This window comes from Pygocentrus nattereri, chromosome 6, assembly GCF_015220715.1.
Source record: "Pygocentrus nattereri isolate fPygNat1 chromosome 6, fPygNat1.pri, whole genome shotgun sequence".
Lineage (NCBI taxonomy): Eukaryota > Metazoa > Chordata > Actinopteri > Characiformes > Serrasalmidae > Pygocentrus > Pygocentrus nattereri.
The window spans coordinates 43818882-43845598 of NC_051216.1; the positions used below are offsets into that span (position 1 = coordinate 43818882).

Here is a 26717-nt window from a genome sequence, read left to right on the forward strand (position 1 = left end):
CTGCTGCTGCACAGTTTGCGTTGGTCATTCTCTAGTCCTTCATCAGTGGTCACAGGACGCTGTTGGCTGGATATTTTTGGTTGGTGGACTGTTCTTAGTCCAGCAGTGACACTGAGGTGTTTAAAAACTCCAGCAGCACTGCTGTGTCTGATCCACTCAAACCAGCACAACACACACTAACACACCACCACCACGTCAGTGTTACTGCAGTGCTGAGAATGATCCACCACCCAAATAATACCTGTTTATTAGGGTAACTGACCCAGACTGTTGGGTTATTCACATAAGCCAGCAATATTGGGTCAGTTTATATAATGATCCCACCCAGGATTATGAAAATGATCCAACCTGGGATCGTTTATTTTGATCGTGGTTATCTTTTTATCTCACATCCAAGCAGCACAGAGCCAAAGCAGCCAAAAAAACTGTCCAATGACTTATGAAGTCCACCTAAAGTTTACGTTTACACTTCATCAAGCCAAGACAAATCACTTATTTTTAGATTCTGTGCATCCCATAAAACTTTCATACACTGTAATAATGAAGGCAGTGTAGAGAAATATTACCCCATTCATCAGAAACTCCACAGCTGAGAGAAATAAATGAGCTTGCGGTGAATTATTTAAGTGTTTAGGATGGACGAACTTGCAGAAAAACACAACAGTCTGCTTCAACAAACTGCTTAAAATGTCTCACTGTTTTCACTCCTGGCTTTTGGGACTAGAGTGAAAGTCCATTTGTGCACCAGCAGGGTCCTGACCTGAGAGTGCTGCTGCCTTTACAGCATTCAAACTGGACAAAAGCAGTTTCTCTCAAAATGTTTTAGATGAGACCTGGAATGCCTCAGTGCACAGAAGAGCCCTGAGAGGTAAACACTATAAAAGCACAACATTTATAACGTTTTTATTGATGGTATGACAAAACAAAAAATAATCATTTGAAAAGTCCAGGTGTTTCAATCACAATCATTGCTAAAAGGTGGGTAAAGATAAGCACATAGCCTTGCAGTCTACATGGACAAATACTGGCAGTAGAATGGATCACACTGATGAGGGCAGTGACTGTAAACATGGCACTATCATAAAATGATAGTTTTTTGTTCTGCTAGATCTGCCCTAGACAAGTGTAAGTGCCAAACTGCCTCTGGAAGGAACATCAGCAAAAGAACTGTGCATTAGGAGCTTCACAAAATGGGTTTCCATGGCTGAGCAGCTACACACAAACCTAAGATCATAATGCAATATGCCTATCCTGCCACAAGTACATGGTTGGGTTTAGAAGCCAGTCAGTACCTGACCTCACAACATCAGTGCCTGACCTCACAAATGCTCTTCTGGATGAATGGGCAAAAATTCCCACAGACAGACTTCCAAATGCTGTAGAAAGCTTCCCAGAAGAGTGGAAGCTGTTATAGCTGCAAAGGGGGACCAACTCCAAATGAATGACTGTGGATTTAGAATGGGATGTCATAAAATCTCCTGTGGGTATAATGTGTATGTGTCCCAATACTTTTGTCCATATAGCGTACTTTAAAAGGGAATTTCCAAAAAAATTTTTTTATTTCAAAAATTTCTGCAAAGTTCAGTGGTTGAGATGGAATTCATTGAGAAGTCATTCAGATGGTTTGATGTGAAGTGGTTCACTGTAGAGAAACTTACAGACTCAGATTTACAGTGGTGATTATAGGAACCAGGGGTCACCATGACTGCAGCACAAATATAACCATTTTATTTGCCATCCAAAACCACAAGTGAACCTACACGTGTCTTCTGAGTTTATATATGATGTTAATTGATGTTAAAATAATGCTAAATCTGAAAGCGTTCTTTTACTCTGAAAGTACCCCTTCACCAGAATATGGCCTACAACAATCTTCTCTCAGAACTTTCATGCCTCAGACATCAGACAGAATATTCATAACATTTTCATGTACTAACTCTTTCAGAGGTATTAAATGGTTCTGGCACCAATTCTGACAAATGCCTCCACATTGCACCACTCTGAATGACTGTTTATATCTCAACGGTTGAATAATGCAGAAACTTTGAGAAGTCAATTGAATCTTCTTTTAGGCAGGGGGCTACGACTATTTCTGTGATTTTCAGGCTTACTAATATATAAATGAAACACTGCATTCAGTGAAGTTACCCCTCCAGTGGACCACCAAGTGTAAATGCCCCTTCACGGTTTGTATGAAGAACAAGAATTTTGAGGTTAATTTCAGTAAAGATGCCACCGAATCAGCCTTTCAAAAAAGTTTTTCGGGAATAAATGTGAGGTGTTGTGATTTACTATATAGTGCAACACAACGTCTTTTTGGAGTTATGATGTCATGTTACACCTTTTCCATTGTTCTAGGACTGACTTTCACGATCTAGCTCCCATGTGTCAAACACAAGGCCCGCAGGCCAGGTCAGGTCCACGACACAATCCTATCCAGCCCGCAACCGTATGTTGACTTTCACAATGTGTGAAACTACACTACACTACACTACACTGCACTACAGTCCCCAGCATGCACTGCGAAATAATGTGTGCTCTGACTCTCCTACACCAACAATCTGTGGGACAGCAATTCGACACAATTCCACGCATTTCCACACTAATCAAATCACCAAACACACTAAGTGCATCTCAGCTGCATTTCAACCAACATAAACACGCAACGTCAGCTCATCCGCTCAGAAACTGAGCCCGAGTCTTAATGAAAAGATGCCAAGTGTCTAGTTCAAGCAAATAAGTAGGTTTAACGACCGAGCTCCAATAGACATTTAAATTTAGAATATTTCAAGTGTTCCTGTAATATTTCAAGTGTCTACATTTTACTGCTGATGCTTTTGCTTATTTTGAATAAACAATGGCTAATTTGGGTTATAGCACAACATTAATGAAATAAAACCACTTTTTTTCCTCTGGCTCATAGATTTGTTGAGATTTTTTAACATTGCTCCTTTAGTGGTTGAGTTGGAAGCCCCTGATCTAGCTGGATAAGAGAGTATGACTGCAGAGATTTTAATGGGCTTTGCATAATGTATCTCTCCTCAAAAGCAGCTCATTTATAGAGTTTTGCATTGATGGCCCAGATGCAGTGCTTTTGAGAAGTAATAAACAATGCAATTTCAGCCAATTTTAGTCATGGTGCCCATATACATATTCACAGCCTGTGGCATCCTGAGTATGAGTTGGCATTTTGGAGCAATAACAAAATAAAGAGTGAAGTTTTCAAAGCGTTTTAACGTGGGACTAGTAGTGCTGAGGGAAATGAGGTGAGCCAAGGGGCCCATGTACAAACATTTCACAAAGTGCTGGACTGGCACTGGTCATTAAAAGCTACTACTTGCTTTAAATAATAGAATAATGATTATTCTCTATGTGCTACAACGCATGGTATTGCACTTCAAGCGAACAAGAGATCAGCGGTAAAGATTTCTAGGTTTCCATCATCATGCAAGACTGGATTCCATGGAATATAGCCTCTAATAATCTGATCTGTTTTTCTAACAAGACTTTTATGCCTTCCATTTACACCTGACACAGGAATGGGGAAATTAAAGCATATTAGCTTGACTTGCTAATGCTTTCAGTTTGACTGTCTAGGTTCATGAACTGGATCAAAATGGTGTGATGAGTTTGATGTGGCATATGAGTCAAAATAATGAGCTAAAAGCTGGGTGACGGGTTAAGGTGATAAAAGGGGGCATGGGCAGGTGAGGCAAATCTGATTTTAGGGCTGCCATGTAAATCCATTACTGCTGTGCAGCCACTGAATTCAGTTCATTTTGAATCATCCAAAACAAAAGGTGTTTTTCCCCAGACAGCAGTGTTCTACTGTTTCATGAGTATGAGGCAAAAGGAATAACAAACCAAAAAAGCCAGTGAGGGGTGGAAAGAAATAAACCCGTGGAAGGATTGAGAAAGAAAGTACTCTACACTTAAAAATAAAGGAAAGGGATCTTTGGACTGATGCCATATACTGATCTCCAAAAAACATTTTTGGCTCCTTTATATAATTTTTACATAACCCCTCAGATGGCACTGCATTTAAAACCAGCATGCATACGTTATGGATGTCACCTAATGGGCTTGTTGTCAATAAACACTGCATCTCCAAATGCAAAGATTCAAAACAACACCTAGAAACACCGCCGACTTCTCTGGGCCTCTTTACTAGTAAGCAGCCATTGAAATGGACTGATACACAGTGTAAATGTCTATTGTGGTTTGATGAGTCAGCATTTCAGATTGTCTATGGAAATAACCGATGTAGTGTTCTCAAGGACAAAGCGGAAAAAGATCATCCGGATTGCTGCCAGGGTCCGTCATGACATAGGAGGAAGGGGGTATTAGAGGGTAACTTGCAAATCTATGAAGGCACCATCAAGGCTGAAAGATATATACACATTTTTGAGCAACAAATGCTGCCTTCTAAATGACATCTTTTTCTAGATGTGTTTATTTCAAGATGACATCACCAATAAATGTTCTGCATGGGTATCAGCGTGACTGCATAATGAGAGAGGGCACGTGCTAGCTGTTATGATAAAAAGAGAAAAACGGGCATGATGGCTGCACAAGCGGCCAAAGAAACATGCAAACAGGAGAATCTTCTTTGTTAAAAATTACGATAACAATCGTATTATCTCAGTTTAATGTCATTTCAATGTATTCCATTATTATTATGTGATTTTCTTCATAATAAGCATAAATAATGCTTGTTTTTTGCTGGTGTCTTGGTAGCTAGCTAGCTTAATTCCCCAATGGTGCAGCAGTTACATTCTGGTACCTCATTTCCATTTAAGATGGAACAGGAAAACTCTAATAAGAAGCTGGCAAATAACGGACTTCAGTATCAGGTCACAGAGGAATTAACGGTGGGCAATGATAAATAATTGTCATATACCACCCCCCCTCCCCCCTTTAAGGTATATGATTCTCTAAATGTAGCTAAAGGCCAGCAGTGAGAAGCTGAATTTTACCCTTCTGCTATCACTGCAGACTGGCAGGGTCACAGTGTCCCGATACCTTTAGAAATCATTATTTCGATTGAGAGTACCAAAAAAAAAAAGTTTATAAGTTTATAATTTCCAATATTATGTAATGTCCTGTTTTTAATCTAATACCAATAACTGAGTTCTATTTTACTTAACATTGCACACTTTTGGAAATGCTAAATTAATTTAGCAAAATCACTCAAATCGGAGAAAAACGTGCAAACCTCCATATAAATTCAGTGAAAGAAAAATATTTTTGGCTGACACTTTGTGCACCTTGCTGTTCAATTTGATGTCAACTCCAGCAGCCCTCAAACAAAACTACTCGATATAACTCAATATTGCCTGGTTGGTAGACATACACCTGTTTTTTTTGTTTTTTTTTTAGTTTGTTTGTTTTTCTTTTTTCTTTCAGAGTTCAAATAGCTGAACTTTGGCCAATGCTACTTGCACCTGGGTACAAACAGACCAGCCAAACTTAATTTTTTACCGTAATTACACATCAATTTAGTGCTACTCTGGAATGTTTTGTACCCTAAGCACTTTGGATGGTTAGCGAGTGCAGATTGAAAAAGCTGTTTGAGAAAATTGCTGGGAAAATTTCTCTTACCTGCGAGGTCATGGCCAGAAACTGTCTGGAGGCACTGCAGTCTGGCTTCCAGCAGCATCTGTACCTGCTCTTCTGCTGTGATCTCGCCATCTGAGCCTGCCTGTAAAACCACAACAACAGTTAACGGTTTCTTGCCCTCATTCATCTCACAAAGCTACAATATTCTTTACTTCTGAGAAGTTACAGAGGCTATCACCAAAAAAAACGTTCTGCAGAAATGGAAATGCAGTCTTCAGAACAAAGTTTCAGATGTGTCAAAAGCGTCAGTGTGAAAATTGGCACAGGTTTCTGGGGAAAGTACTGGGCTCTAAAAGAGGATGGAGTCTTGGACTGGTTGAGTTTGCTTATCCAGCCATGAACTGGAAAATCAAAGTTGTGTGTTGCCGTGGCTACCGGAGGAGAGACGATGATGGTTTCTCCTGTATAGTGAACCTGATCTGTCAGGTTTTCAGAGAGTCTGAGAGGGTTCACCAAGTCCCAGTACATTCAAAAACAATCTAATCACAGCTTGCATGTGAAAAATGGAAGTTCTCCATGCATCTAAATGGTTTCTATATTAAGGCCATGCAGGATCAAGAGTGTTCAGTGCTTCTATTAAGTAACTATTTACCTACCAGCAATAACCCATAATGAAGACATCAGTCTATAAGTTTTAGAAAAAAGCAGTTAATTGGAATTCAGTTAGGCTCAGGAAAAATGGAAAGATATGACTGTTATGTAGATGAATAAATATGAAATAAAATGCAACCATTTCCAATGTATCATTTTTATATACTATAAAAGACTTAAAAATTATGCTTCCAAGAAATATATTTCTACTTACTTGATTTAACTACTATTATTGCAACCTCAATTTAAGTTATTAATACAACCTCAATTTAACATACCATTATGTAACCTCAATTTAATTTACCACTACTGCAATCTCAGTTTAACTTACAACTTCTGCAACCACAATTTATTATTACTGCAACCTTAATTTTAATGTACCATTACTACAGTCTCCATTTAACATATTACCACAACCACAATTTACCTCAATTTAAAATTTAATCTACCAGTACTGAAACCTCAGTTTAACATGACTGCAACATCTTTTCAATTTACCAATACTGTAACTTCAATTTAATGTACATTATTGTAATCTCAATTTAGCTTACCATTTACCGCAGTGTCATTTTAAACCTACCAGTACTGCAACCTCAATTTAATGTACCATTACTGCATATATAAAATAACTTCTACAAACATTGTAAGAAATAATACTTGTTTCCCACAACTATCTATAGCTGAATTCCAAAGTACTTCCAATATAATTAAGGGGAACATTTTGTTTTTGCCAGTGAAGCACACGGACCAGGCTTTGTTATTTACTCAACTCAGCCTGCTTAACTTGATTTCCTTCACAAGGGGGAATAAAAATACATTTAGTTTGTTTTGTAACTTCTGTGCATGACTGAAAAGGAGTAAACACACACAAGCCGAATCTCATAAATTCTCTGTTATTGCATAGCAAAGCAAAACAGGTTTAGCCAGGTGTCACACTGTTCACTGGTATTGCATATGATTTAATTACTTGCACTTGCATTGCTGACGAAGATGTTTGAGAGTGCTGGTGTTGCCAGCCTGACAAATTGCCACCCTAGACAATTGCCAAAGTTGTCTATGCCAAGAACCGGTCCTGCTACATCATCACTTATTCTTACATTACTACAACGTCAACCTTTTGGCTTTCTGCCACTGTGGGCCACACTGTAGTTCCTCTGAAAGTTATTTTCAGCTTACATGCTTCATTCAATTGTGACATTCTGCCTCATCGCTCTCCTCATATTTGACTGAGGAGTACTCTCTGTACTAAAGTCTGAATATCAACTTCATATTTCACCTCTATTATTCTGCTTAAGTCTCACATCCACACAAAGCACATTTAGTGCTTTGCAGCACCAATTACCCTTTTACTGTAATTCCCTGTTAGGCCCTGGAGCACCTTGCAATACATGAGGAAATACACTAACAATGGTCAAGAGTGCAGCACATTGAGCATCTCTGTGCTAATGGGGATGGACCAACAGCCAGTAGTTACATTACAAGCCCCTGAATTTTCACGCTTTCCTCTACTAAGAAAAGATATGGTGGTAACTGTAACGTGACAACTGGCTCACCACGAGTGGGGATTGAACTGGCGGTTCCCTTGTTTAGATACGAGAACACTATGGAGCGTGGAATGTAAGATAAACGTGTTCACATAGAGTGAAACTCGAACTCACTCGAACCTTGTGACACAGGGTAAGCACAGCAATGCTGAGGTTGATGAACAAAAGAGGGAAGGTTAAGGTTTTTTTTATACTTTTTTTATAATGAAAAATACCCAAGAAACCAGAAATTGAGTCTCAAGAAAGGAGCCAATACCAAAATAACCAGCTTAGTCTGAGACATGCACATAGCTACCTGAACTCAAGACTGAGCAGAAAGCAGCGTGTGAGCACCACTTAAGTAGGGTGCCCACAACTGTTACAACTCAGCCCTAATTACCACGTAGGGATTTAGGGTAGTTTGTTGTATTGTTCTTTCATTTCCTTTCAGGCTAGTTAGTTTTGTCATCTTTAGTTGTGTTCATTTGTTATTTAAGGCATATGCTTATCTCTGACGTCATCCCTCCATCCAGCTTAACCTCTTTATGAAATAAAACAGCTGTTTTCTGCTTAAATGGTGTCCATTGTTTGGTCCAGCAGCAGGTCTGAGAAAAGAGCCCACTCTCATTTTCTATTACAGCCTGGCCCTAGACTGGCACATGTGATGCCATGTGATGTTAAGATCTGTAGACAGAGTCCATCAATAAAATCAAGCTGCTGTGAAGATATCATTAGGCCAGCACTGGGAAACTGTTACTGATGCCTTTGTTCGTGGATAATTAACACTTGACTATGAGCATGTCCTTTACTACATTTCCACTATTATGCACTATTGAGCTTTATATCATAGTTTAATCTAAACTGCCTGAGAAAAAAAAATGTAGACAAGAAAATCACATTCAAAAACAGCCTTTCCTCTTTGTATCAAGCTCTTAAGAAGTATGTTGCAACCTTCTGTTTGTATAATTATAACTATGTGATCTTGGAGGACAATCAGTAATACAGTGAGGGGGTCCAGTGTCCAGATACTTATGTTTTTGTTATCTAATATTGCTGCTGTCCAAAGTAGAATGTTTCTTAATTTTTTTTACCTAATTTGAGCATAACAGCTGTACATTGTGTGACAATTTCATGATAAATGGACCAATAGAAATGCTCCAAAATCATTTGGAATAAATGTTTTTACAGTGTCTTACATAAGCAGCTTTTTGCTGTAAAGTTACCAATTTGGAGATGCATGTTTTCTTTGGACAGCGATATAGACTTCCAATGCATTTATCCACTCAGAATACACATACACTCCACATAAACTTCAGCAGCACTACTGTGTCTGATCCACTCATACCAGCGCAACACACACTAGCACATCGCTGAGAATAACTCACCACCCAAATTATACCTGCACTGTGGTGGTACTGTGGAGGTCCTGACCACTGATGAATGGGGTAAAGGTGCAAAGAAACAGATGGACTACACTGTCTATATTTTGGTCATTTTTCAGTTTTTGACAATCTGAAAGTGCCTACTGTCCCTCACATTGTACATTTCATGATGAAAGTACCAAAAGAAATTGCCTAGAATTATTATAATAATATTATAATTATTATAATTAATTAGCAGGCGGCACGGTGGTGTGGTGGGTAGCGCTGTCGCCTCACAGCGAGGAGGGCTTGAGTTCAATTCCCCGGCTGGGCGACCGGGGTCCTCTCTGTGTGGAGTTTGCATGTTCTCCCCGTGTCTGTGTGGGTTTCCTCCGGGTTTTCCGGTTTCCTCCCACAGTCCAAAGACATGCAGTCAGGCCAATTGGACATGCTGAATTGCCCCTGGGTGTGTGTGAGTGACTGTCTCTGTCTGTCTGTCTGCCCTGCGATGGACTGCCGACCTGTCCAAGGTGTATCCTGCCTTCCGCCCGATGACCGCTGGGATAGACTCCAGCACCCCCCCGCGACCCTGACGGAGAAGCGGCTTAGAAAAAAAATGGATGGATGAATAATTAATTATATATATATTATAATTATATTATAATTTTTTTTCTTCTCCTGTAAAGTTACTAATTTGGACATACAAGGTTTTGTTCCGAAAGCAGTGATACTTACCAACATTGCAACAAATGGAAATAGTCAGAAGCACTTATTGGCCTTGTCTCACAGTCAGCAGTAATTAACCACTTAAAGGTGATTGCAGGTGGTCGTCAGTAATCATGTACATATACTGTACTTTCTGATAAGTGATGTGTCCGCTGGAACATGTTAAATGTATTCCCTCTCCAACACAAGTGCAGCATAGCCATTCCAAAGCAATTCTACATTGTGCTCTCAAAGTGCTCTAAAGAGTAGGTGCCATTGTTGGTAGCACTTCTCATGAATGCTGAATTCTTTTGAATATTATATGTACAAATTATGAATTCTATCCCTTTGAGTAGTTTGCAACAAGTTATTGCTGCTGTCGGAACAAAACCTTGTATCTCCAAATTAGTAAATTTACAGGAGAAGAAAAAAAAACTCCTTTACTTTCAAAGTAAGCAACTGGAACCAGACGTCTTTCCAAGCCATTTTAGGCCAAAATGTTTGGCCCATTTGTCATGACATCTACAAACAATGTAAAGATCTATGGTCATTTTTGAATTATGGCAAAAACTGAAAAACAACAAAAATCGAGCTTCAAGGTTTTGTTCCAACAGCAGTGTTATATTGTTCTAGATTGCATGCATGGAATGTTATATAGCAGTAGAGTAAGATATAGTAACAGGTTAAATATACATAACAATATTATAAACTTTCAGGCTCTGGCTGTCCAAGCTGTACGTTTGAGTGGATTGCTCTTTTAAGCCAAAGTCAAATGTCAAGATTGCAAATTTGTCAGAATTCATACAATGCATACAATTCATCCATCCATCCATTTTCTAAGCCACTTCTCCGTCAGGGTCGCAGGGGGGTGCTGGAGCCTATCCCAGCAGTCTTCAGGAGCAGGATACACCCTGGACAGGTCGCCAGTCCATCGCAGGGCAGACAGACAGACACAGACAGTCACTCACACCTAGGGGTAATTTAGCATGTCCAATTGGCCTGACTGCATATCTTTGGACTGTGGGAGGAGACCGGAGAACCCGGAGGAAACCATACAATTCATTTAAGTCTAAACTTTCTCCAATTTTAATTGAAGAGTGCAGTCAGTCTCATTTAGAGTTACAAGTTGATTTTTCATGATTTTCATTGATTTGTATTGCATTCTCTATTGTAAGAATATTCTCAAATACTTTTACTTCTACTGAAGTACATTAGTGAGGAACATAATTGACTATTCACACTCACACTATTCACACACTATGTTGCCAATTGTATTCACTCACCCATCCAAATCATTGAATTCAGCTATTCAGGTGTGGAAGAACTTGACTGGCCTGCTCAGAGTCCTGCAAAACAGGCCTTCTCATCCAACATCAGTGTCTGACCTCACAATTGCGCTTCTGGAAGAATGATCAATAATTCCCATAAAAACACTAAACCTTGTGGAAAGCCAGCCCAGAAGAGTTGAAGCTGTTATAGCTGCAAAGGGTGGGCCAACATCATATTAAATGATGGATGTTGGAATGATGGAAGAATGGGATTTCACTCAAGTTCATTTGTGTGTGAAGACAGACGAGTGAATACTTTTGGCAAAAAGATATATTTGGTGACTAATTTATTTTTGTTTTTAATTTCATGCTACCTTGGTGTCAATATCTGTACTGCTTTGGTCACACCAAAGGCACGGCTACAGGGCAACTGGAGCGGCCTATGCAACCTCGTTTGTTAACCAGATGTTCTTCAGATCTCAGATTGTTAAAAAGCTAAATTTGCCTGTCAAAGAAAATATTACAAAATGTAAGGTCATCATCGGCAAAGGTAACAGACAGAGAAATCAATCAGTCTTGTTTTGATTTCCAATGGGCAAGAAAAAATGTCTCTTTAGGCCTTGTGGGAATTCTAGATACATGATTGACTGTGACTATGAGCAATAGTCAATGGAAAACAGTGGCGACAGCTTTATACTACAGCTTACTACTGAAGAAAGTACTGTGAAACCGCTACCATTTAAATTATATGCTAATTCATCTGTAAGAAGCTTCAAATAAAACATCTTTTAGAAACATAATGTCTGTTTAAACTAAAACCACCTATATAGAGGTATATTGTAAGGAAGGTTAGTTAGTTTCTATTTAAGTGAAATTGCAAAGTGCCGCCTGTGGTTGATGAGCAATACAGCTCTGGGGGGAAGCTGTTAGCATGTCTGGTTGTACTTGTGATTCTTCTACCAGAGGAAACTGGTTGAGGTCCAGACTGACAGGGGTCAGCTGTGATCTTGTCAGCACACTTCATGAGCCTGCTGTTCTAGATGTCCTGAAGTGTTGGGAGACTATCTGATGATCCTCTCCACTGTCCTGATTATGCTCTTTCTTGTGAGATGGAGGAGCTGAACCAGGTGGTTATGGATGCTGTGAGGATGGACTCACTGTATAGAACTGGACTCTGCGGCAGGTTGAATTTCTTCAGCTGTCTCAGAAAAAACATCATCTGCTGTTCTCTCTTAGCTATGGAGACCATGTTCCTCTCCCACTTCAGGTCCCTGGGTATGAAGCTACCCAGGAATGCGAGTTACTCATCAGTGGAAACCACAGAGCCATTGATGTTGTTTAAGAAGAGGTGCACCTAGAGTCCACCACCATCTCTACAGTCTTTTGTATGGTTGAATGCTTGCTGCTACACCACAAGCTCAGCTGCTTGACTTCCATTCTGTCGGCAGACTAATGACTGTTACTTATTAGGCCCACCACGGTGGTGACGTCAGGATTTTCACAGCTGGTTCCTTTGAGACACAGTCGTTGGTGTAGAGACTAATCAATAGAGCCGAATGCACAGTGAATAGAGCATTTGGAAATGTCAAAATTTTGCTTTGTTGAACAAATATGAATCAGGAGGTGAGGTCATTTCAATGTCTAATGTCAATTTTCCATTATGCAGCTGAATAATTCATTGGCATTTCTCTTTCCATACACTGATAAAGACAAGGCTTTAATTAGGTAAAACAACCCTTGTTATGAAGCAGGTGTGCATATTTCAGGATTGGTCTATAAGTGACCAAAAACATTATTAATATTATTATCATCGCCTTGGACATGGTCATCAGGCAGAAGGCAGGAAACGCACTGGACAGGTCACCAATCTATTGCAGGATAGACACAAAGACATATACACTCACAAATTCACACCTGGGGCAATTTAGCATGTCCAGGAAGCCTGACTGCCGGTCTTTGGACTTTAAGAGGAAACCCCACAGACATGTCGAGAACATGTACACAGATGGACAATGGTTGCCCAGCCAGGGAATCGAACCCAGGCCCTTCTTACTGTGAGGTGACAGTAAACCCCTTTTCTTATTATGATTATCATTTTCATTATTATTATTATTATGAGTACTACTACTACTACGACTATTACTACTATTACTATGACTATTACCACTATTACCACTACTACTACTACTATTACTACTACCACTACTACTAATACTACCACTACCACCACTACTACTATGACTACTACTGCTACCATTACTACTATTACCAATACTACTACTACTAATACTACCACTATTACTACTGCTACCATTACTACTACTACTACTACTACTACTACTACTACTACTAATAATAATAATAATAATAATAATAATAATAATAATAATAATAATAATAATAATAATAATAATAATGATGATAATGATGATATAAGTGAGAGGGAAAAGCATTGTTTTAATTAGTTGAATAAACCAGGACTGCAAAATAAGGCCCACCACTACGTCACGGTGAGAAAAAACTCCAGTTGCAGTTGTGTGCAAAAGTTTGGGTACCCAAGTCAAAAGACTTTTTGTTGATTTTCTAAGTGAAAATTAAACAAATGCGTTATCTACAGAGAACACACCTCTGCACGTTTCAATACACAATTACTGTTTAACATATTGGGAATAACAAAAAATGTTTCTACTATGCAAAGCAATAGAAATCATCACAATGGTGCAAAATCATTGTATGTCCAGTTTTGTCATTTTTTACTTTTTTGCATAATTTGGAAACTCTGGTTACCCTTTGCATGATGTTAAATGTTCATGATGAAGGAACGAACAAAAATGGTCTAAAATGAGTTGAAATGAGTTCCCTTCTGGCCTAAGCTGCAGGGCCAGTTGCTGTATATTAGCACCTGTTGTAATATTACCAAGAACCCTTTTGGTACTTCTATTTTTAAAGAATGTCGCCCCAGCAGTCAGAATCGGTTCCTCTGTGAAAGCCTGCAGGACCCAAAAAAGCACTTTTTATTCAACAGAGCTGATGTAACAGTATGCAAAACTGACAAGGTGGCAGTGTGTAGTTGTTTGTTCTGGGATATGATTCATATTCATGGGGAAAGGTGGAGGTGCACTGATTTCTGTTTGAACACAAATGGACTCAAATCACAGAATTGCCCACATCATTTAACACGGAAAGGAGAAAACAACCTGCTGACTGTTCAGCTGCAGAAACGCCAAACTGCAAAGAAACTGCACTGATCTGTTCCGTTTAATAGTATACGTCCTTCATATGCTGAGTTTGGACTGGTCAGAGACCACCTTTCATATATTTAATTTAAAGTCAAAACTGGCAAAAACTAATTTAGTGTGTCCACTCTTTACCTATATTACAGCTTCCATTCTTTCCAGGAGACTCCAAAGAAATCTGCAGCCACGCCTCCAAAGTTCAGTCTTAATCCCAAACACATTCAGTGACGTTGAGGTCTGGACTCTGGGGTGGTCAGTCCATTGTGCAGCTTCTTTGTTTGATGTGTCCGTCTCCTTTTCTTAGTGAGGTTCTTCTTGATCAGCTATACGTCCTTTCAGACCCACAGCGCTGAGTGGTCTTCTCACAGTGGAAGGATGGACAGAAACAGCTGTGGATGTTTTCAGATCTGAAGCAGTTTGATTTTCTCCTCTCTCTCAAAGATCAAAGCTTTAAGTGCTGTTTATCTGGTGGTGGTAGTTTTGGTGTCAACCAGATCTTCCAGGTGGTTGTTAGGAGATGCATTTTCTTCAAGTCTTCTCCAGTTTTGGAAACTCCTGTTTTACCTATGCCATTCTCCTTCCATGCAAGTCGACTATCTTATACCTAATCTTCTCAGAAATATCTCTTGAAAAATGAATAACTTGTACTTGATGACTTTTTTTCTGGACAGTAAATAAATGAAAGGTAGTCTCTGACTTTTGCGCAGTACTATATTTTTCATTAGGTCTCGATTCATTGCCATTTTATATTTTTCATTTCTTATCATGTCAGATTCATAGAAGTAACAATACATGAGTCACGCGTTTAAATGACAAAGTACCACATTTAACCTTGAGTACAACTGAAAAAATACATTCAAATGCCAGACAAAATTAAATATTTCCACAAAATGGTCCTAAATGTCAATTGAAGCCTCTCACAGAAATGGAAAGAGGCTACAATACACTTCAAAGTCACATCATTTATGGTTTCTATGTTAAAAACAGAATACAGTATTAACTGGTTCACACCAGGCAGAGCTTAATATTTCTCTTCTTGTGTTCAAGACATAAACTACTCAGCACAAAATGAGAACTGGTTAATTACGGTCCTTTTAGTAGGTCTAATATAACAAACTTGTAGATTTGGAAAGTGACTAGAGCCAGCATTGTTTGTGTGGCTATCTTAGTTCAAATTGCTCCAGCATAAACAGTACTGTGCATAAGTCAGAGACCACCCTTCATTTATTTCATAAATATGTAAAAAATAATCTACCTGCATAAGCAAGTAGAAAGTCAAAGCAAAATAAGTGTAAAAACGGGAGTTTCCAAAAACTACTAGCAACCACCTGGAAAACCTGGTAGACACAAACTACCACCATCAGATAAACAGCACTTAAAGCTTTCATCTTTGAGAGAGAGGAGAAAATCAAGCTGCTTCAGATCTGAAAAAAAGCCACAATTACTATCTGATGGGACAGTTATGGTGTTCTAACAGGTTTTCCAGGTGGTTGTTAGGAGGTGTTAGGGTCATACAGTTTTTTTATTGCTTATTTTCCTTGGACTTTCCTTACTTATGAAATATCTTATATCTAATCTCCTCAAATATTCTCAGATATCTCCTGAAAAATAAATAATATGTACTTAATGACTGGAAATAGGAGGGTCTATGAGGGTTTTTCCATATAGAATAGTTGGATTTCTCTCTGACTCTACACATCAAGACTTTTTCCCAGCTCATTTTGATCACAGTTACAGCCCAAAAGCCTCTCAGGCTGAAATCACCTCCCCACATACACTCTCAAAAATAATGGTACCAAATAGAACCTCCATTGGTTCTGGAAAGAATCTTCCATTTGGTGGTTCCTCAATGAATCCTTTTTTGTAAACATGTGAAAGTGTGAAGGCATTTTGCAAAGTTGAAAGAACCTCCACATAATGTAAAGGTGGGAGTGTTGTAGCAACCTTTAGCAAAATTAAAGATTTTGGACTATTAAAGATCTATGCATGGAACCTTTATGTTGCATGGTGACATATAATGGTTCCTAAGTTCCTATGGCCAAACTTGAATTGGTACAGACCTGGAAGGCTCTTTTAAAGTTGACTCCAAATAAGCTTTTGAAACCTGTTTTTAAGAGGGCATTTCAAAAATGCGCATCTCATTGATTCGTAAGGCTGTTCAAAGAATCTTGCACTGAAATGTTTTTTGAAGACCAAAAAGTGGCTCTTTCTACTAAAACGGTTCTTCACTCCAAATAACCCTTTTGGGCACCTTTATTTTTAAGAATTAATGAAGCTGAATAAGGAGGAGCAGAATGACCAGTACTTATGTAAAGATGCAGAGTGAGATAACACAGAGTGAGTTATAGCAGCCCACACTCAGAGTAGCAGTCATGCAGCTGGTGGGTGGTGAAGCTGGGAGTCTCTGGAACATTAATTTATTAATAAATAAAACTTCTATCACATACAATTCACAACAACAGGGAGCAAAACATGATGACGGAAGAAATCAACTTAGCGGTCAATAGGAGGTGTGTTCTTACATTTATACTTTCACTTTGGAATTCAGTCAACCATTTACTGTTACACAACATATTGATGAAAAAAGAACATTGACATTATTCTTCATTAAGTCATTGGCGTTTGACTCCCATATCCACCTGAACTGATTTTGCCCTTTAGACTTCATTAAAAGGGCAATAAACAATAAGACAGACTATTTGAATTGTCAATAACCAGATAACTAGATACATAAAATACATAATGCTGCACCCTTTAAAGTGCAGGTGTCTTATTTAGCACTGTGAATTATTTGCTCATTATTTGTATATAATATGTAATGTGTAAATTGTATTTGATATCTTAAAAACTGGGCTTGATTTTTGGCCATTAATCTTAAGACTGTTTTATACACTAACTACTAGAAATGATGCATGAAGCAGTAAGAATTATACAGGAACTACAATGACTTAAAAGCTAACCAATATGAATTATCCAGGAATGACGGTGAGTTCAAAGATAACCAATATGAATTATCCAGGAACGACGGTGAGTTCAAAGCTAACCATTATGAATTATCCAGCAACTACAGTGACCTAAAAGCTAACCACTATAAATTATCCAGCAACTACAGTGACTTAAAGGCTAACCACTATAAATTATCCAGGAACTACAGTGACTTACAGACTAACCATTATGATTTATCCAGCAACTACAGTGACTTAAAGGCTAAGCACTATGGATTATCCAGGAGCTACAGTGACTTAAAGGCTAACCACTATGAATTATTCAGCAACTACAGGGACTTAAAGGCTAACCACTATGAATTATCCAGGAATAACAGTAACTTAAAGGCTAACCACTATGAATTATCCAGGAATAACAGTAACTTAAAGGCTAAGCACTATGAATTATTCAGCAACTACAGGGACTTAAAGGCTAACAACTATGAATTATCCAGCAACTAAAATGACTTAAAAGCTAACCACTATGAATTATCCAGAAACTACAGTCACTTAAAAGCTACCCACTATGGATTATCCAGGAACTACAGTGACTTAAAAGCTAACCACTATGGATTATCCAGGAACTACAGTGACTTAAAAGCTAGCCACTATGGATTATCCAGGAAGTACAATGACTTAAAGGCTAACCACTATGAATTATCCAGCATCTACAGTGACTAAAGGCTAACCACTATAAATTATCCAGGACCTACAGTGACTTAAATGCTAACCACTATGAATTATCCACCAACTGTAGAGACTTAAATGCCAACCACTATGAATTATCCAGGAACTACAGTGACTTAAAGGCCAACCACTATGAATTATCCAGCAACTACTGTGACTTACAGGCTAACCACTATGAATTATCCAGCAACTACAGTGACTTAAAGGCTAACCACTATAAATTATCCAGGACCTACAGTGACTTAAAAGGCTAACCACTATGAATTATCCAGCAACTACAATGACTTAAAAGCTAACCACTATAATTTATTCAGGAACTACTATGAATTATAAGGTGTCCACTTTGAATCATTCAGCAAATCCAATGAATCAAAAGCCGACCACTGTGGATTATCCAGGATTTACTAAAAATTAAAAACTGGCCACTATGACTCATTCAGTAAATACTATAAATGAAAAACTGACCACTATGACTCATTCAGTAACTACTACAAATTAAAAACTGACCACTATGACTCATTCAGTAAATACTATAAATGAAAAACTGACCACTATGACTCATTCAGCAACTACTACAAATTAAAAACTGGCCACTATGACTCATTCAGTAAATACTATAAATGAAAAACTGACCACTATGACTCATTCAGCAACTACTACAAATTAAAAACTTACCACTATGACTCATTCAGCAACTACTAAAAATTAAAAACTGGCCACTATGACTCATTCAGTAAATACTATAAATGAAAAACTGGCCACTATGACTCATTCAGCAACTACTACAAATTAAAAACTGATCACTATGACTCATTCAGCAACTACTATAAATTAAAAACTGACCACTATGACTCATTCAGCCACTACTATAAATTAAAAACTGGCCACTATGACTCATTCAGCCACTACTATAAATTAAAAACTGGCCACTATGACTCATTCAGCCACTACTACAAATTAAAAACTGGCCACTATGACTCATTCAGCTACTACAATAAATTAAAAACTGGCCACTATGACTCATTCAGCTACTACAATAAATTAAAAACTGGCCACTATGACTCATTCAGTAAATACTATAAATTAAAAACTGACCACTATGACTCATTCAGCAACTACTACAAATTAAAAACTGACCACTATGACTCATTCAGCAACTACTACAAATTAAAAACTGACCACTATGTCTCATTCAGCAACTACTACAAATTAAAAACTGGCCACTATGACTCATTCAGTAAATACTATAAATTAAAAACTGACCACTATGACTCATTCAGCAACTACTACAAATTAAAAACTGACCACTATGACTCATTCAGCAACTACTACAAATTAAAAACTGGCCACTATGACTCATTCAGCCACTACTATAAATTAAAAACTGGCCACTATGACTCATTCAGCCACTACTATAAATTAAAAACTGGCCACTATGACTCATTCAGCCACTACTACAAATTAAAAACTGACCACTATGACTCATTCAGCTACTACAATAAATTAAAAACTGGCCACTATGACTCATTCAGCTACTACAATAAATTAAAAACTGGCCACTATGACTCATTCAGCTACTACAATAAATTAAAAACTGACCACTATGACTCATTCAGCAACTACTACAAATTAAAAACTGGCCACTATGACTCATTCAGTAAATACTATAAATTAAAAACTGGCCACTATGACTCATTCAGCAACTACTACAAATTAAAAACTGGCCACTATGACTCATTCAGCCACTACTACAAATTAAAAACTGGCCACTATGACTCATTCAGCCACTACTACAAATTAAAAACTGGCCACTATGCCTCATTCAGCCACTACTATAAATTAAAAACTGGCCACTATGACTCATTCAGCCACTAGTATAAATTAAAAACTGGCCACTATGACTCATTCAGCCACTACTACAAATTAAAAACTGACCACTATGACTCATTCAGCTACTACAATAAATTAAAAACTGGCCACTATGACTCATTCAGCTACTACAATAAATTAAAAACTGGCCACTATGACTCATTCAGCTACTACAATAAATTAAAAACTGACCACTATGACTCATTCAGCAACTACTACAAATTAAAAACTGGCCACTATGACTCATTCAGTAAATACTATAAATTAAAAACTGGCCACTATGACTCATTCAGCAACTACTACAAATTAAAAACTGGCCACTATGACTCATTCAGCCACTACTACAAATTAAAAACTGGCCACTATGACTCATTCAGCCACTACTACAAATTAAAAACTGGCCACTATGCCTTATAAGGTGACCACTCTACATTCTGCACTCACTATAATAATTATAATAACCTCCATGCATTATTCAGTAACTAATAAGTTGAATTCTAAGGTTAATAGCTTAATATTTATAAGGATTATAAGGTGACCAGTATAAATAAAAAAGCTAGTCATTATAAGTATCTGCTATGAATTATTCAGCAACTACTATGAATTATGAAGTAACTGTCATCTGCAGAGACAAGATGACGCAGATTCCTGTACATATCATAATAAACAGACTGCTCCATTTTTAATGGGGGTGGTGGCAGGGGGGCAGGTTGAGGTAACAGGGTTGCATATTGGTTAAAATGACTTTTATTCCAATACAATGCTGGAATAGTGGAATATTTTAGTGCATATATTTCATGGAGCAGTTCAGTCTCAGTGCCAGAGCCCAAATTGGTCATTTTAACAGACATTATAAGCATTTTTTACTACATTTAAAACAGAAACAGTCACTTCATGGCTTTTAAAAGGGTAATGGGACATAAAGGGAGCTCTCTATGTGGAATATGCCAAATAACAACAAGCCATAAAGCTATACTACTGAACAAACCCATAGAAGCCAAGCTCTTCTGTGGGTCCCTCATGTGTTTTGGCTCTTTAAATGTCTGATTCGACATGATGGGATCTAGTGGTCTCTATTGACCACTCTACTGACCAAATGTCCTTTTTCAGCGTGCCCGTGCGCAGTACAGCCAGTTGCAGACAGTATGAGCGGTCAGTCCACTCACCTGCGCCTCGGTCAGCCTCCACAGCAGAAGAATTCTCACAAACTTCCACCAAAGTGTGTTCCCCATGTTTCCAGCGAGGAGTTGCTGCCCAGCTGTTAGCAATGAAATCCCACCAATCCCCACCAAACACGGCTCGTGCGTATCAACGAGGGCATCATTCCCATCTGAGCGCGCCAGGCGAGCTGCAGCGAAGCCTGTCCGGTCCAAACGACGCGAGCGGACTCAAAGAGCAGCATGGTGGAGCGCTTGGGTCATCTGTCTCCAAGGCGGAGGAGAAGTTCCGAGACTGTGCGTCCAGCCTTCAGATTCCCGCTATAGTAGTGAGAGGCGTGTCCAGTCGCTCGAGAGCCACCCCCCCGCTTCAGCCCAGACCTCCGACTGGATAGAGCCACATCCAATCCAGACCGAGAAACAACGTGCGGATTAGTAGAACAGCTTGGCCGCTATTGTCCGGCTAATGAGCTGTCCGTGGTGCTGAAAGCCTCTCCAGCTGCGGTCCACTGGCCGTCTGGATGGTCAGTGTAATAATGTGTAGTTTAATAACGTGAGGCTCGCGGCGATGGGGCGCGTAATTAACGACCCCTCGCTCAGAGAAGAGCGGAGACAGATGAATCACAGCGGAGGGAGCGCGAGTTTCCCAGCTGACCAAGCGCATCTTCGCCCCGCGCTCCGCGCTCCGCGCTGACCTATTCGTCTTATTGAACTCTGGATGACACTTTATTTTGGTCTTTTTCAGTGAAATTAACTCTCAACAGACGCTCAGTAACTTCGGCAGCAGTGAACACGGTCAGCAGATTATCAACAGACTTTTAATTAACTGAGTAAATAAAATGTGTTTCTAATCTGAATCCAGCTGTTCTCCAGTTCACTGTGCTGGGAGAGTCCAGTTCACTGTGCTGGGAGAGCCCAGTTCACTGTGCTGAGAGGGTCCAGTTCGCTGTGTTGGCAGAGTCCAGTCCACTGCGCCGGGAGGGCTCAGTTCACATTGCTGGGAGAGTCTAGTTCACTGTGCTGGGAGGGTCCAGTTCACTGTGCTGGGAGGGTCCAGTCCACTGTGCTGGGAGGGCTCAGTTCACATTACTGGGAGAGTCCAGTTCACTGTGCTGGGAGGGTCCAGTTCACATTGCTGGGAGGGTCCAGTTCACTGTGCTGGGAGGGTCCAGTCCACTGTGCTGGGAGGGTCCAGTTCACTGTGTTGGGAGAGTCCAGTCCACTGTGCTGGGAGGGTCCAGTTCACTGTGCTGGGAGGGTCCAGTTCACTGTGCTGAGAGAGTCCAGTTCACTGTGCTGGGAGGGTCCAGTTCACTTGTTGGGAGAGTCCAGTCCACTGTGCTGAGAGGGTCCAGTTCACTGTGTTGGGAGAGTCCAGTCCACTGTGCTGGGAGGGTCCAGTTCACTGTGCTGAGAGAGTCCAGTTCACTGTGCTGGGAGGGTCCAGTTCACTGTGCTGAGAGGGTCCAGTTCACTGTGTTGGGAGAGTCCAGTCCACTGTGCTGGGAGGGTCCAGTTCACTGTGCTGAGAGAGTCCAGTTCACTGTGCTGGGAGAGTCCAGTTCACTGTGCTGGGAGAGTCCAGGTCCATATCTGTACATGTTTAATCTGTGAGGAACACTCCATTAACATCCTCAATGACCTGTTATAGACACACTGACATAACTCTGCACCTGGAGCTTCACTGGATTAGGGTTTGGTTAAAGTTAGGGTTAGGACCAGTGAGAGCGTTAGGATTAGGTTTTGGGTTGAGGTTAAGGTTAGGATTAAGGCTAGGGTGAGTGTTAGGATTAGATTTTGGGTTGAGGTTAGAGTTAGGATTAGGGCCAGTGTGAATGTTAGGATTAGTCTTTGAGTTGAGGTTAAGGTTAGGATTAAGCCCAGTGTAAGCGTTAAGATTACGGTTAGGTTTTGGGTTTAGGTAAGGGTTAGATCAGGGCCAGGGTGAGTGTTGGGACTGGTTTTGGGTTCAGGTAAAGATTAGGATTAGAGCCTGTGTGAGTGTTAAGATTAGGGCCAGAGTGATGGTTGGGATTAGGTTTTGAGTTGAGGTTAAGGTTAGTATTGGGCCCATGTGAATGTAAGGATTAGGTTTTGGTTAAGGTTCATTTTAGTATTAGCACCAGTATGAATATTAGCATTAGGCTTTGAGTTGAGGTTAAGGTTAGGATTAAGATTAGGCCCAGTGTGACGGTTAAGGTTAGGTTTTGGTTGAGGTTAAGGTTAGGATTAAGATTAGGCCCAGTGTGACGGTTAAGGTTAGGTTTTGGTTGAGGTTAAGGTTAGGATTAAGATTAGGCCCAGTGTGACGGTTAAGGTTAGGTTTTGGTTGAGGTTAAGGTTAGGATTAAGATTAGGCCCAGTGTGACGGTTAAGGTTAGGTTTTGGTTGAGGTTAAGGTTAGGATTAAGATTAGGCCCAGTGTGACGGTTAAGGTTAGGTTTTGGTTGAGGTTAAGGTTAGGATTAAGATTAGGCCCAGTGTGATGGTTAAGGTTAGGTTTTGGATGAGGTTAAGATTAGGATTAGGGTCAGTGTGAGGGTGAGGATTAGGTTTTGGGTTGGGGTTAAGGTTAGGTTTAGGGCCAGGGTTAGGGTTAGGTTTTGAGTATGGTTAGGTTTTGCTTAATGGAAGCATTAATATAAATAAAGTTCACTTTATGTAACAGTACAGATGTTTACTGTAAGCAGTGTATCAACAGCACGTCTTTAAGATATCTACCTCACTGTGTTCAGATGCTTCACCACTGCTGCCTCACTGATATGTTGCTCTGTTTCTTCAAAGGACCACTCACAACTAATTGTTACCAAAATCTGAAAGATCTCAAAATTCTTTAATGGTGATTAAAATTTCTTCTTAAATGGGAAACTATTGACTAATGGACCATTACTAAGTAGTGATATCAAGAAAAACAGTTCATGAAGTGTTTTCTAAATAGTGAACTGGTTCCTAAGTAATGAACTTAGTACTGAATGGTGAAGTGTTCCAAAAAGAGCCTGCGACCGTTATCTAGAAACAGTAGAACTGGACGATTAAGACAAATTTTAGGGCTCCACTGAGGTTACTCTTAGTTATTTAGGAGGTTTAGTCTAGCTTGGATGTTTCTGTAATACTGTTTTCTTATTCTGGAGTTAATGGATAAGATTATGAACTTAAGAACTGCTGTTCTGTCATAGTTACAGTCCTAAATTCAGTCCTAACTGAAGAGAAAACTGAGTTAAGAAATGTGTGTAAAAAAGACACCAGTCTCTCAAATCATAAATTATTTCTGGATAAATCAATTGTGTCTTGTAAGGTCTCATGGTAAGGTATAAGGTCCATAAGGTATCATGGTATATATACACATTTGCAACCATGCAGATTCTTACCATAGAGGTCTATTGTATTACTAGCCATCAACCAAGCACCCTCATTAAACCTTAAGGCCAACCACTCTGCTGTTCCACCTGTAGAAGTGTTTGCTGCTGTTTCCAGCAAGCCACTGTAAAAATAGTAAAGCTTTGTTAATGAAAACTGCCGGAACTTTCTTGTGTAATTGTGTTTCCTGTCTAATTGATCAGTCATCAATGTTAAATCGTGCTGAGGCCATTTCTTCAGCATATTTTGTTTTGAGCTTCATTTTTATGCAATTTTATGCATTTTTCCAATGTCTAACATAATGAAGCAGGTATCTGCAACTTTCTTGCTATATTTCTTAAATTAGTTCTAAGCGTTTACTGGCTAATTATCTTCCATCTCATAATAGACTCGTACTGCCTCTTTTACAGTCTCTTAAAGGCGAATTCTACCAATTTTCTACATGTCTGAATAATTTAGTCCTTGAGATGTAAACAGTCAGTCAGAGTGGGTTGATGTGAAACAACTTATCATAGAGAAGAGAAGGCTCATACGTCTTTGCTGTGGTGGTGTTGGGAACCAGGGGTCACAAAGTCTACAACACAAATATATATATATATATATATATATATATATATATATATATATTATGTATGGCATGAAAAAGTATTTTATGTACTACTCAAAACCTCCAATGAACCTACATATCGCTGTTTGTTGAAAGAAAACCTTGTATCTCCATAATGGTAACTTCACCGGAGAAGGAATTAACTTTAATATTTTACTTTCAATGTAAATCAATTGAACCAGACTTTTTTCCAAGTCATATTGGACCATTTCTTTGGGTCCATTCATCGTGAAATTTACACACAATGTGCAAGGTAACAGGTATTTTCAATTCAAATGATGTCAAAAACGTCAAAAATGGAGAGACAAGGTTTTCTTAGAGGTGTCAAATCCAGGTCCAGAAAGTAAAAGTCCTTCCCAGGATTTTGTTCCAACAGGCTGGACAGCTCTGCTGGTGGTGTGATCTAACTAGAGAAGCCAGCCTGTTGGAACAAAATCCTGGGAAGGACTTTTACTTTCTGGACCTGAATTTGACACCTGGGGGTGTGCCCCTCCACCATCATCGGATTATAATAAATGGATTGAAATACATCTTAAGCCAAAACGTCATCACAAAACTAACATAAAACAACATCTCGGACATTACACATATCCATTTCATGTAGTCACTTCCTGTGAGGGAGCTTTTAGAGGTGGACGTCTGGTTCTTATCACCACCACTGTGGACAATTCTGGCTCTCTAGGTTTCTCTAGAATGGAGCATTTCACACCAAACAGTTTGTTCACATCTCAACCACTTAATTATGTAGAACAAAGTATTGTGGGTCCCATATTCATATTACACCCCTCTATTTTCAGAAGACCCCCTTATTTACACTGAAAAATTGGAAGGTTTCTGCCAAATAAGACCAAAACCAGGCAAGATGCCACCGACCATTCCCCTCCCCGCCTCACTGTCACCAGAATATTAGATGGTCTCTTGAACCGTTGACCTTTTTTAGTTGGCCATCTTGTGTATATATACCCTGCGTTTGCACATGTTCAGTGCAAAGTCTTGTTTGGTCTACCTGCAATTCTGAGCGCTTGCATCTCTGATTCGGTTTTTCTGGTATTTTGTTCTTTTTCTTTGTTTGTTCTTGACTAGTCTTTTGGATCTGCCCCTTTGGATTTGTTTGCTAGTTGTGACCTGCTCTTCTGGCTTTCTGACCCTCTGCTCGTTATGATCTACTCTGAATCTGGTGTTAAACTTGCACTTGACTCCTTCCCATTGTGTGAAGCGCTTCCTGACATAAGAGATCAGCAATCTAAATTCTGGAACTTCAAACCTGTCCATAGGAACATCAAGGTCTAGGGAGGAACAGAATACCAATAAATTCCACCAATAAATCATTTACCACCATAGCCAGCACTGACTCTAGACGTACTGTGATCTTTCCAAAAAACAGGCAGAAGAATTCTTTAGGCCTGTTATACTTACTTAAACACACAAAATGTGTTGAAAACAGGAGGAGATTCTTTAATCAATTTACAACTTGAATACAAACATTAAAAGCTGCTTGTCTGATTAAGAACTCTTATTTTGGCATCTAGTTGCACAGAATTAAATTTTTATTTCAACTTTGTACATAAGTGTTCTTTTTTCATTTTTTCTATTGTTTTTAGTGTTATTCTTATATTTTCTATTTTTTTCTATCTTCTAAGACCATATTGAGATTCTATTTGGTGAATGGAGGAACAGCAAAGTAAGAATTTAATTGTACAGTGTAGCTGCCTGTTCTGCTGTGCACATGACAATAAAACTCTTGAATGAAGCT

General features: G+C 39.2%; 1 protein-coding gene across 1 annotated transcript in view; it reads right to left on the reverse strand.

Annotated features, from left to right (window-relative positions):
- The window catches only part of pth2ra (parathyroid hormone 2 receptor a), a 108573-nt gene extending 87166 nt beyond the window's left edge, over positions 1-21407 (reverse strand). Inside the window, exons 1-2 of the mRNA XM_017702971.2 lie at positions 21010-21407; positions 5602-5701 (exon numbers count right to left, since the gene is read on the reverse strand). Of these exons, the coding sequence (XP_017558460.1) occupies positions 5602-5701; positions 21010-21075 (166 nt within the window). The 5' untranslated portion in view covers positions 21076-21407. The remainder of the gene's footprint in view (positions 1-5601; positions 5702-21009) is intronic.
- Between the last annotated feature and the right edge of the window lie 5310 nt (positions 21408-26717).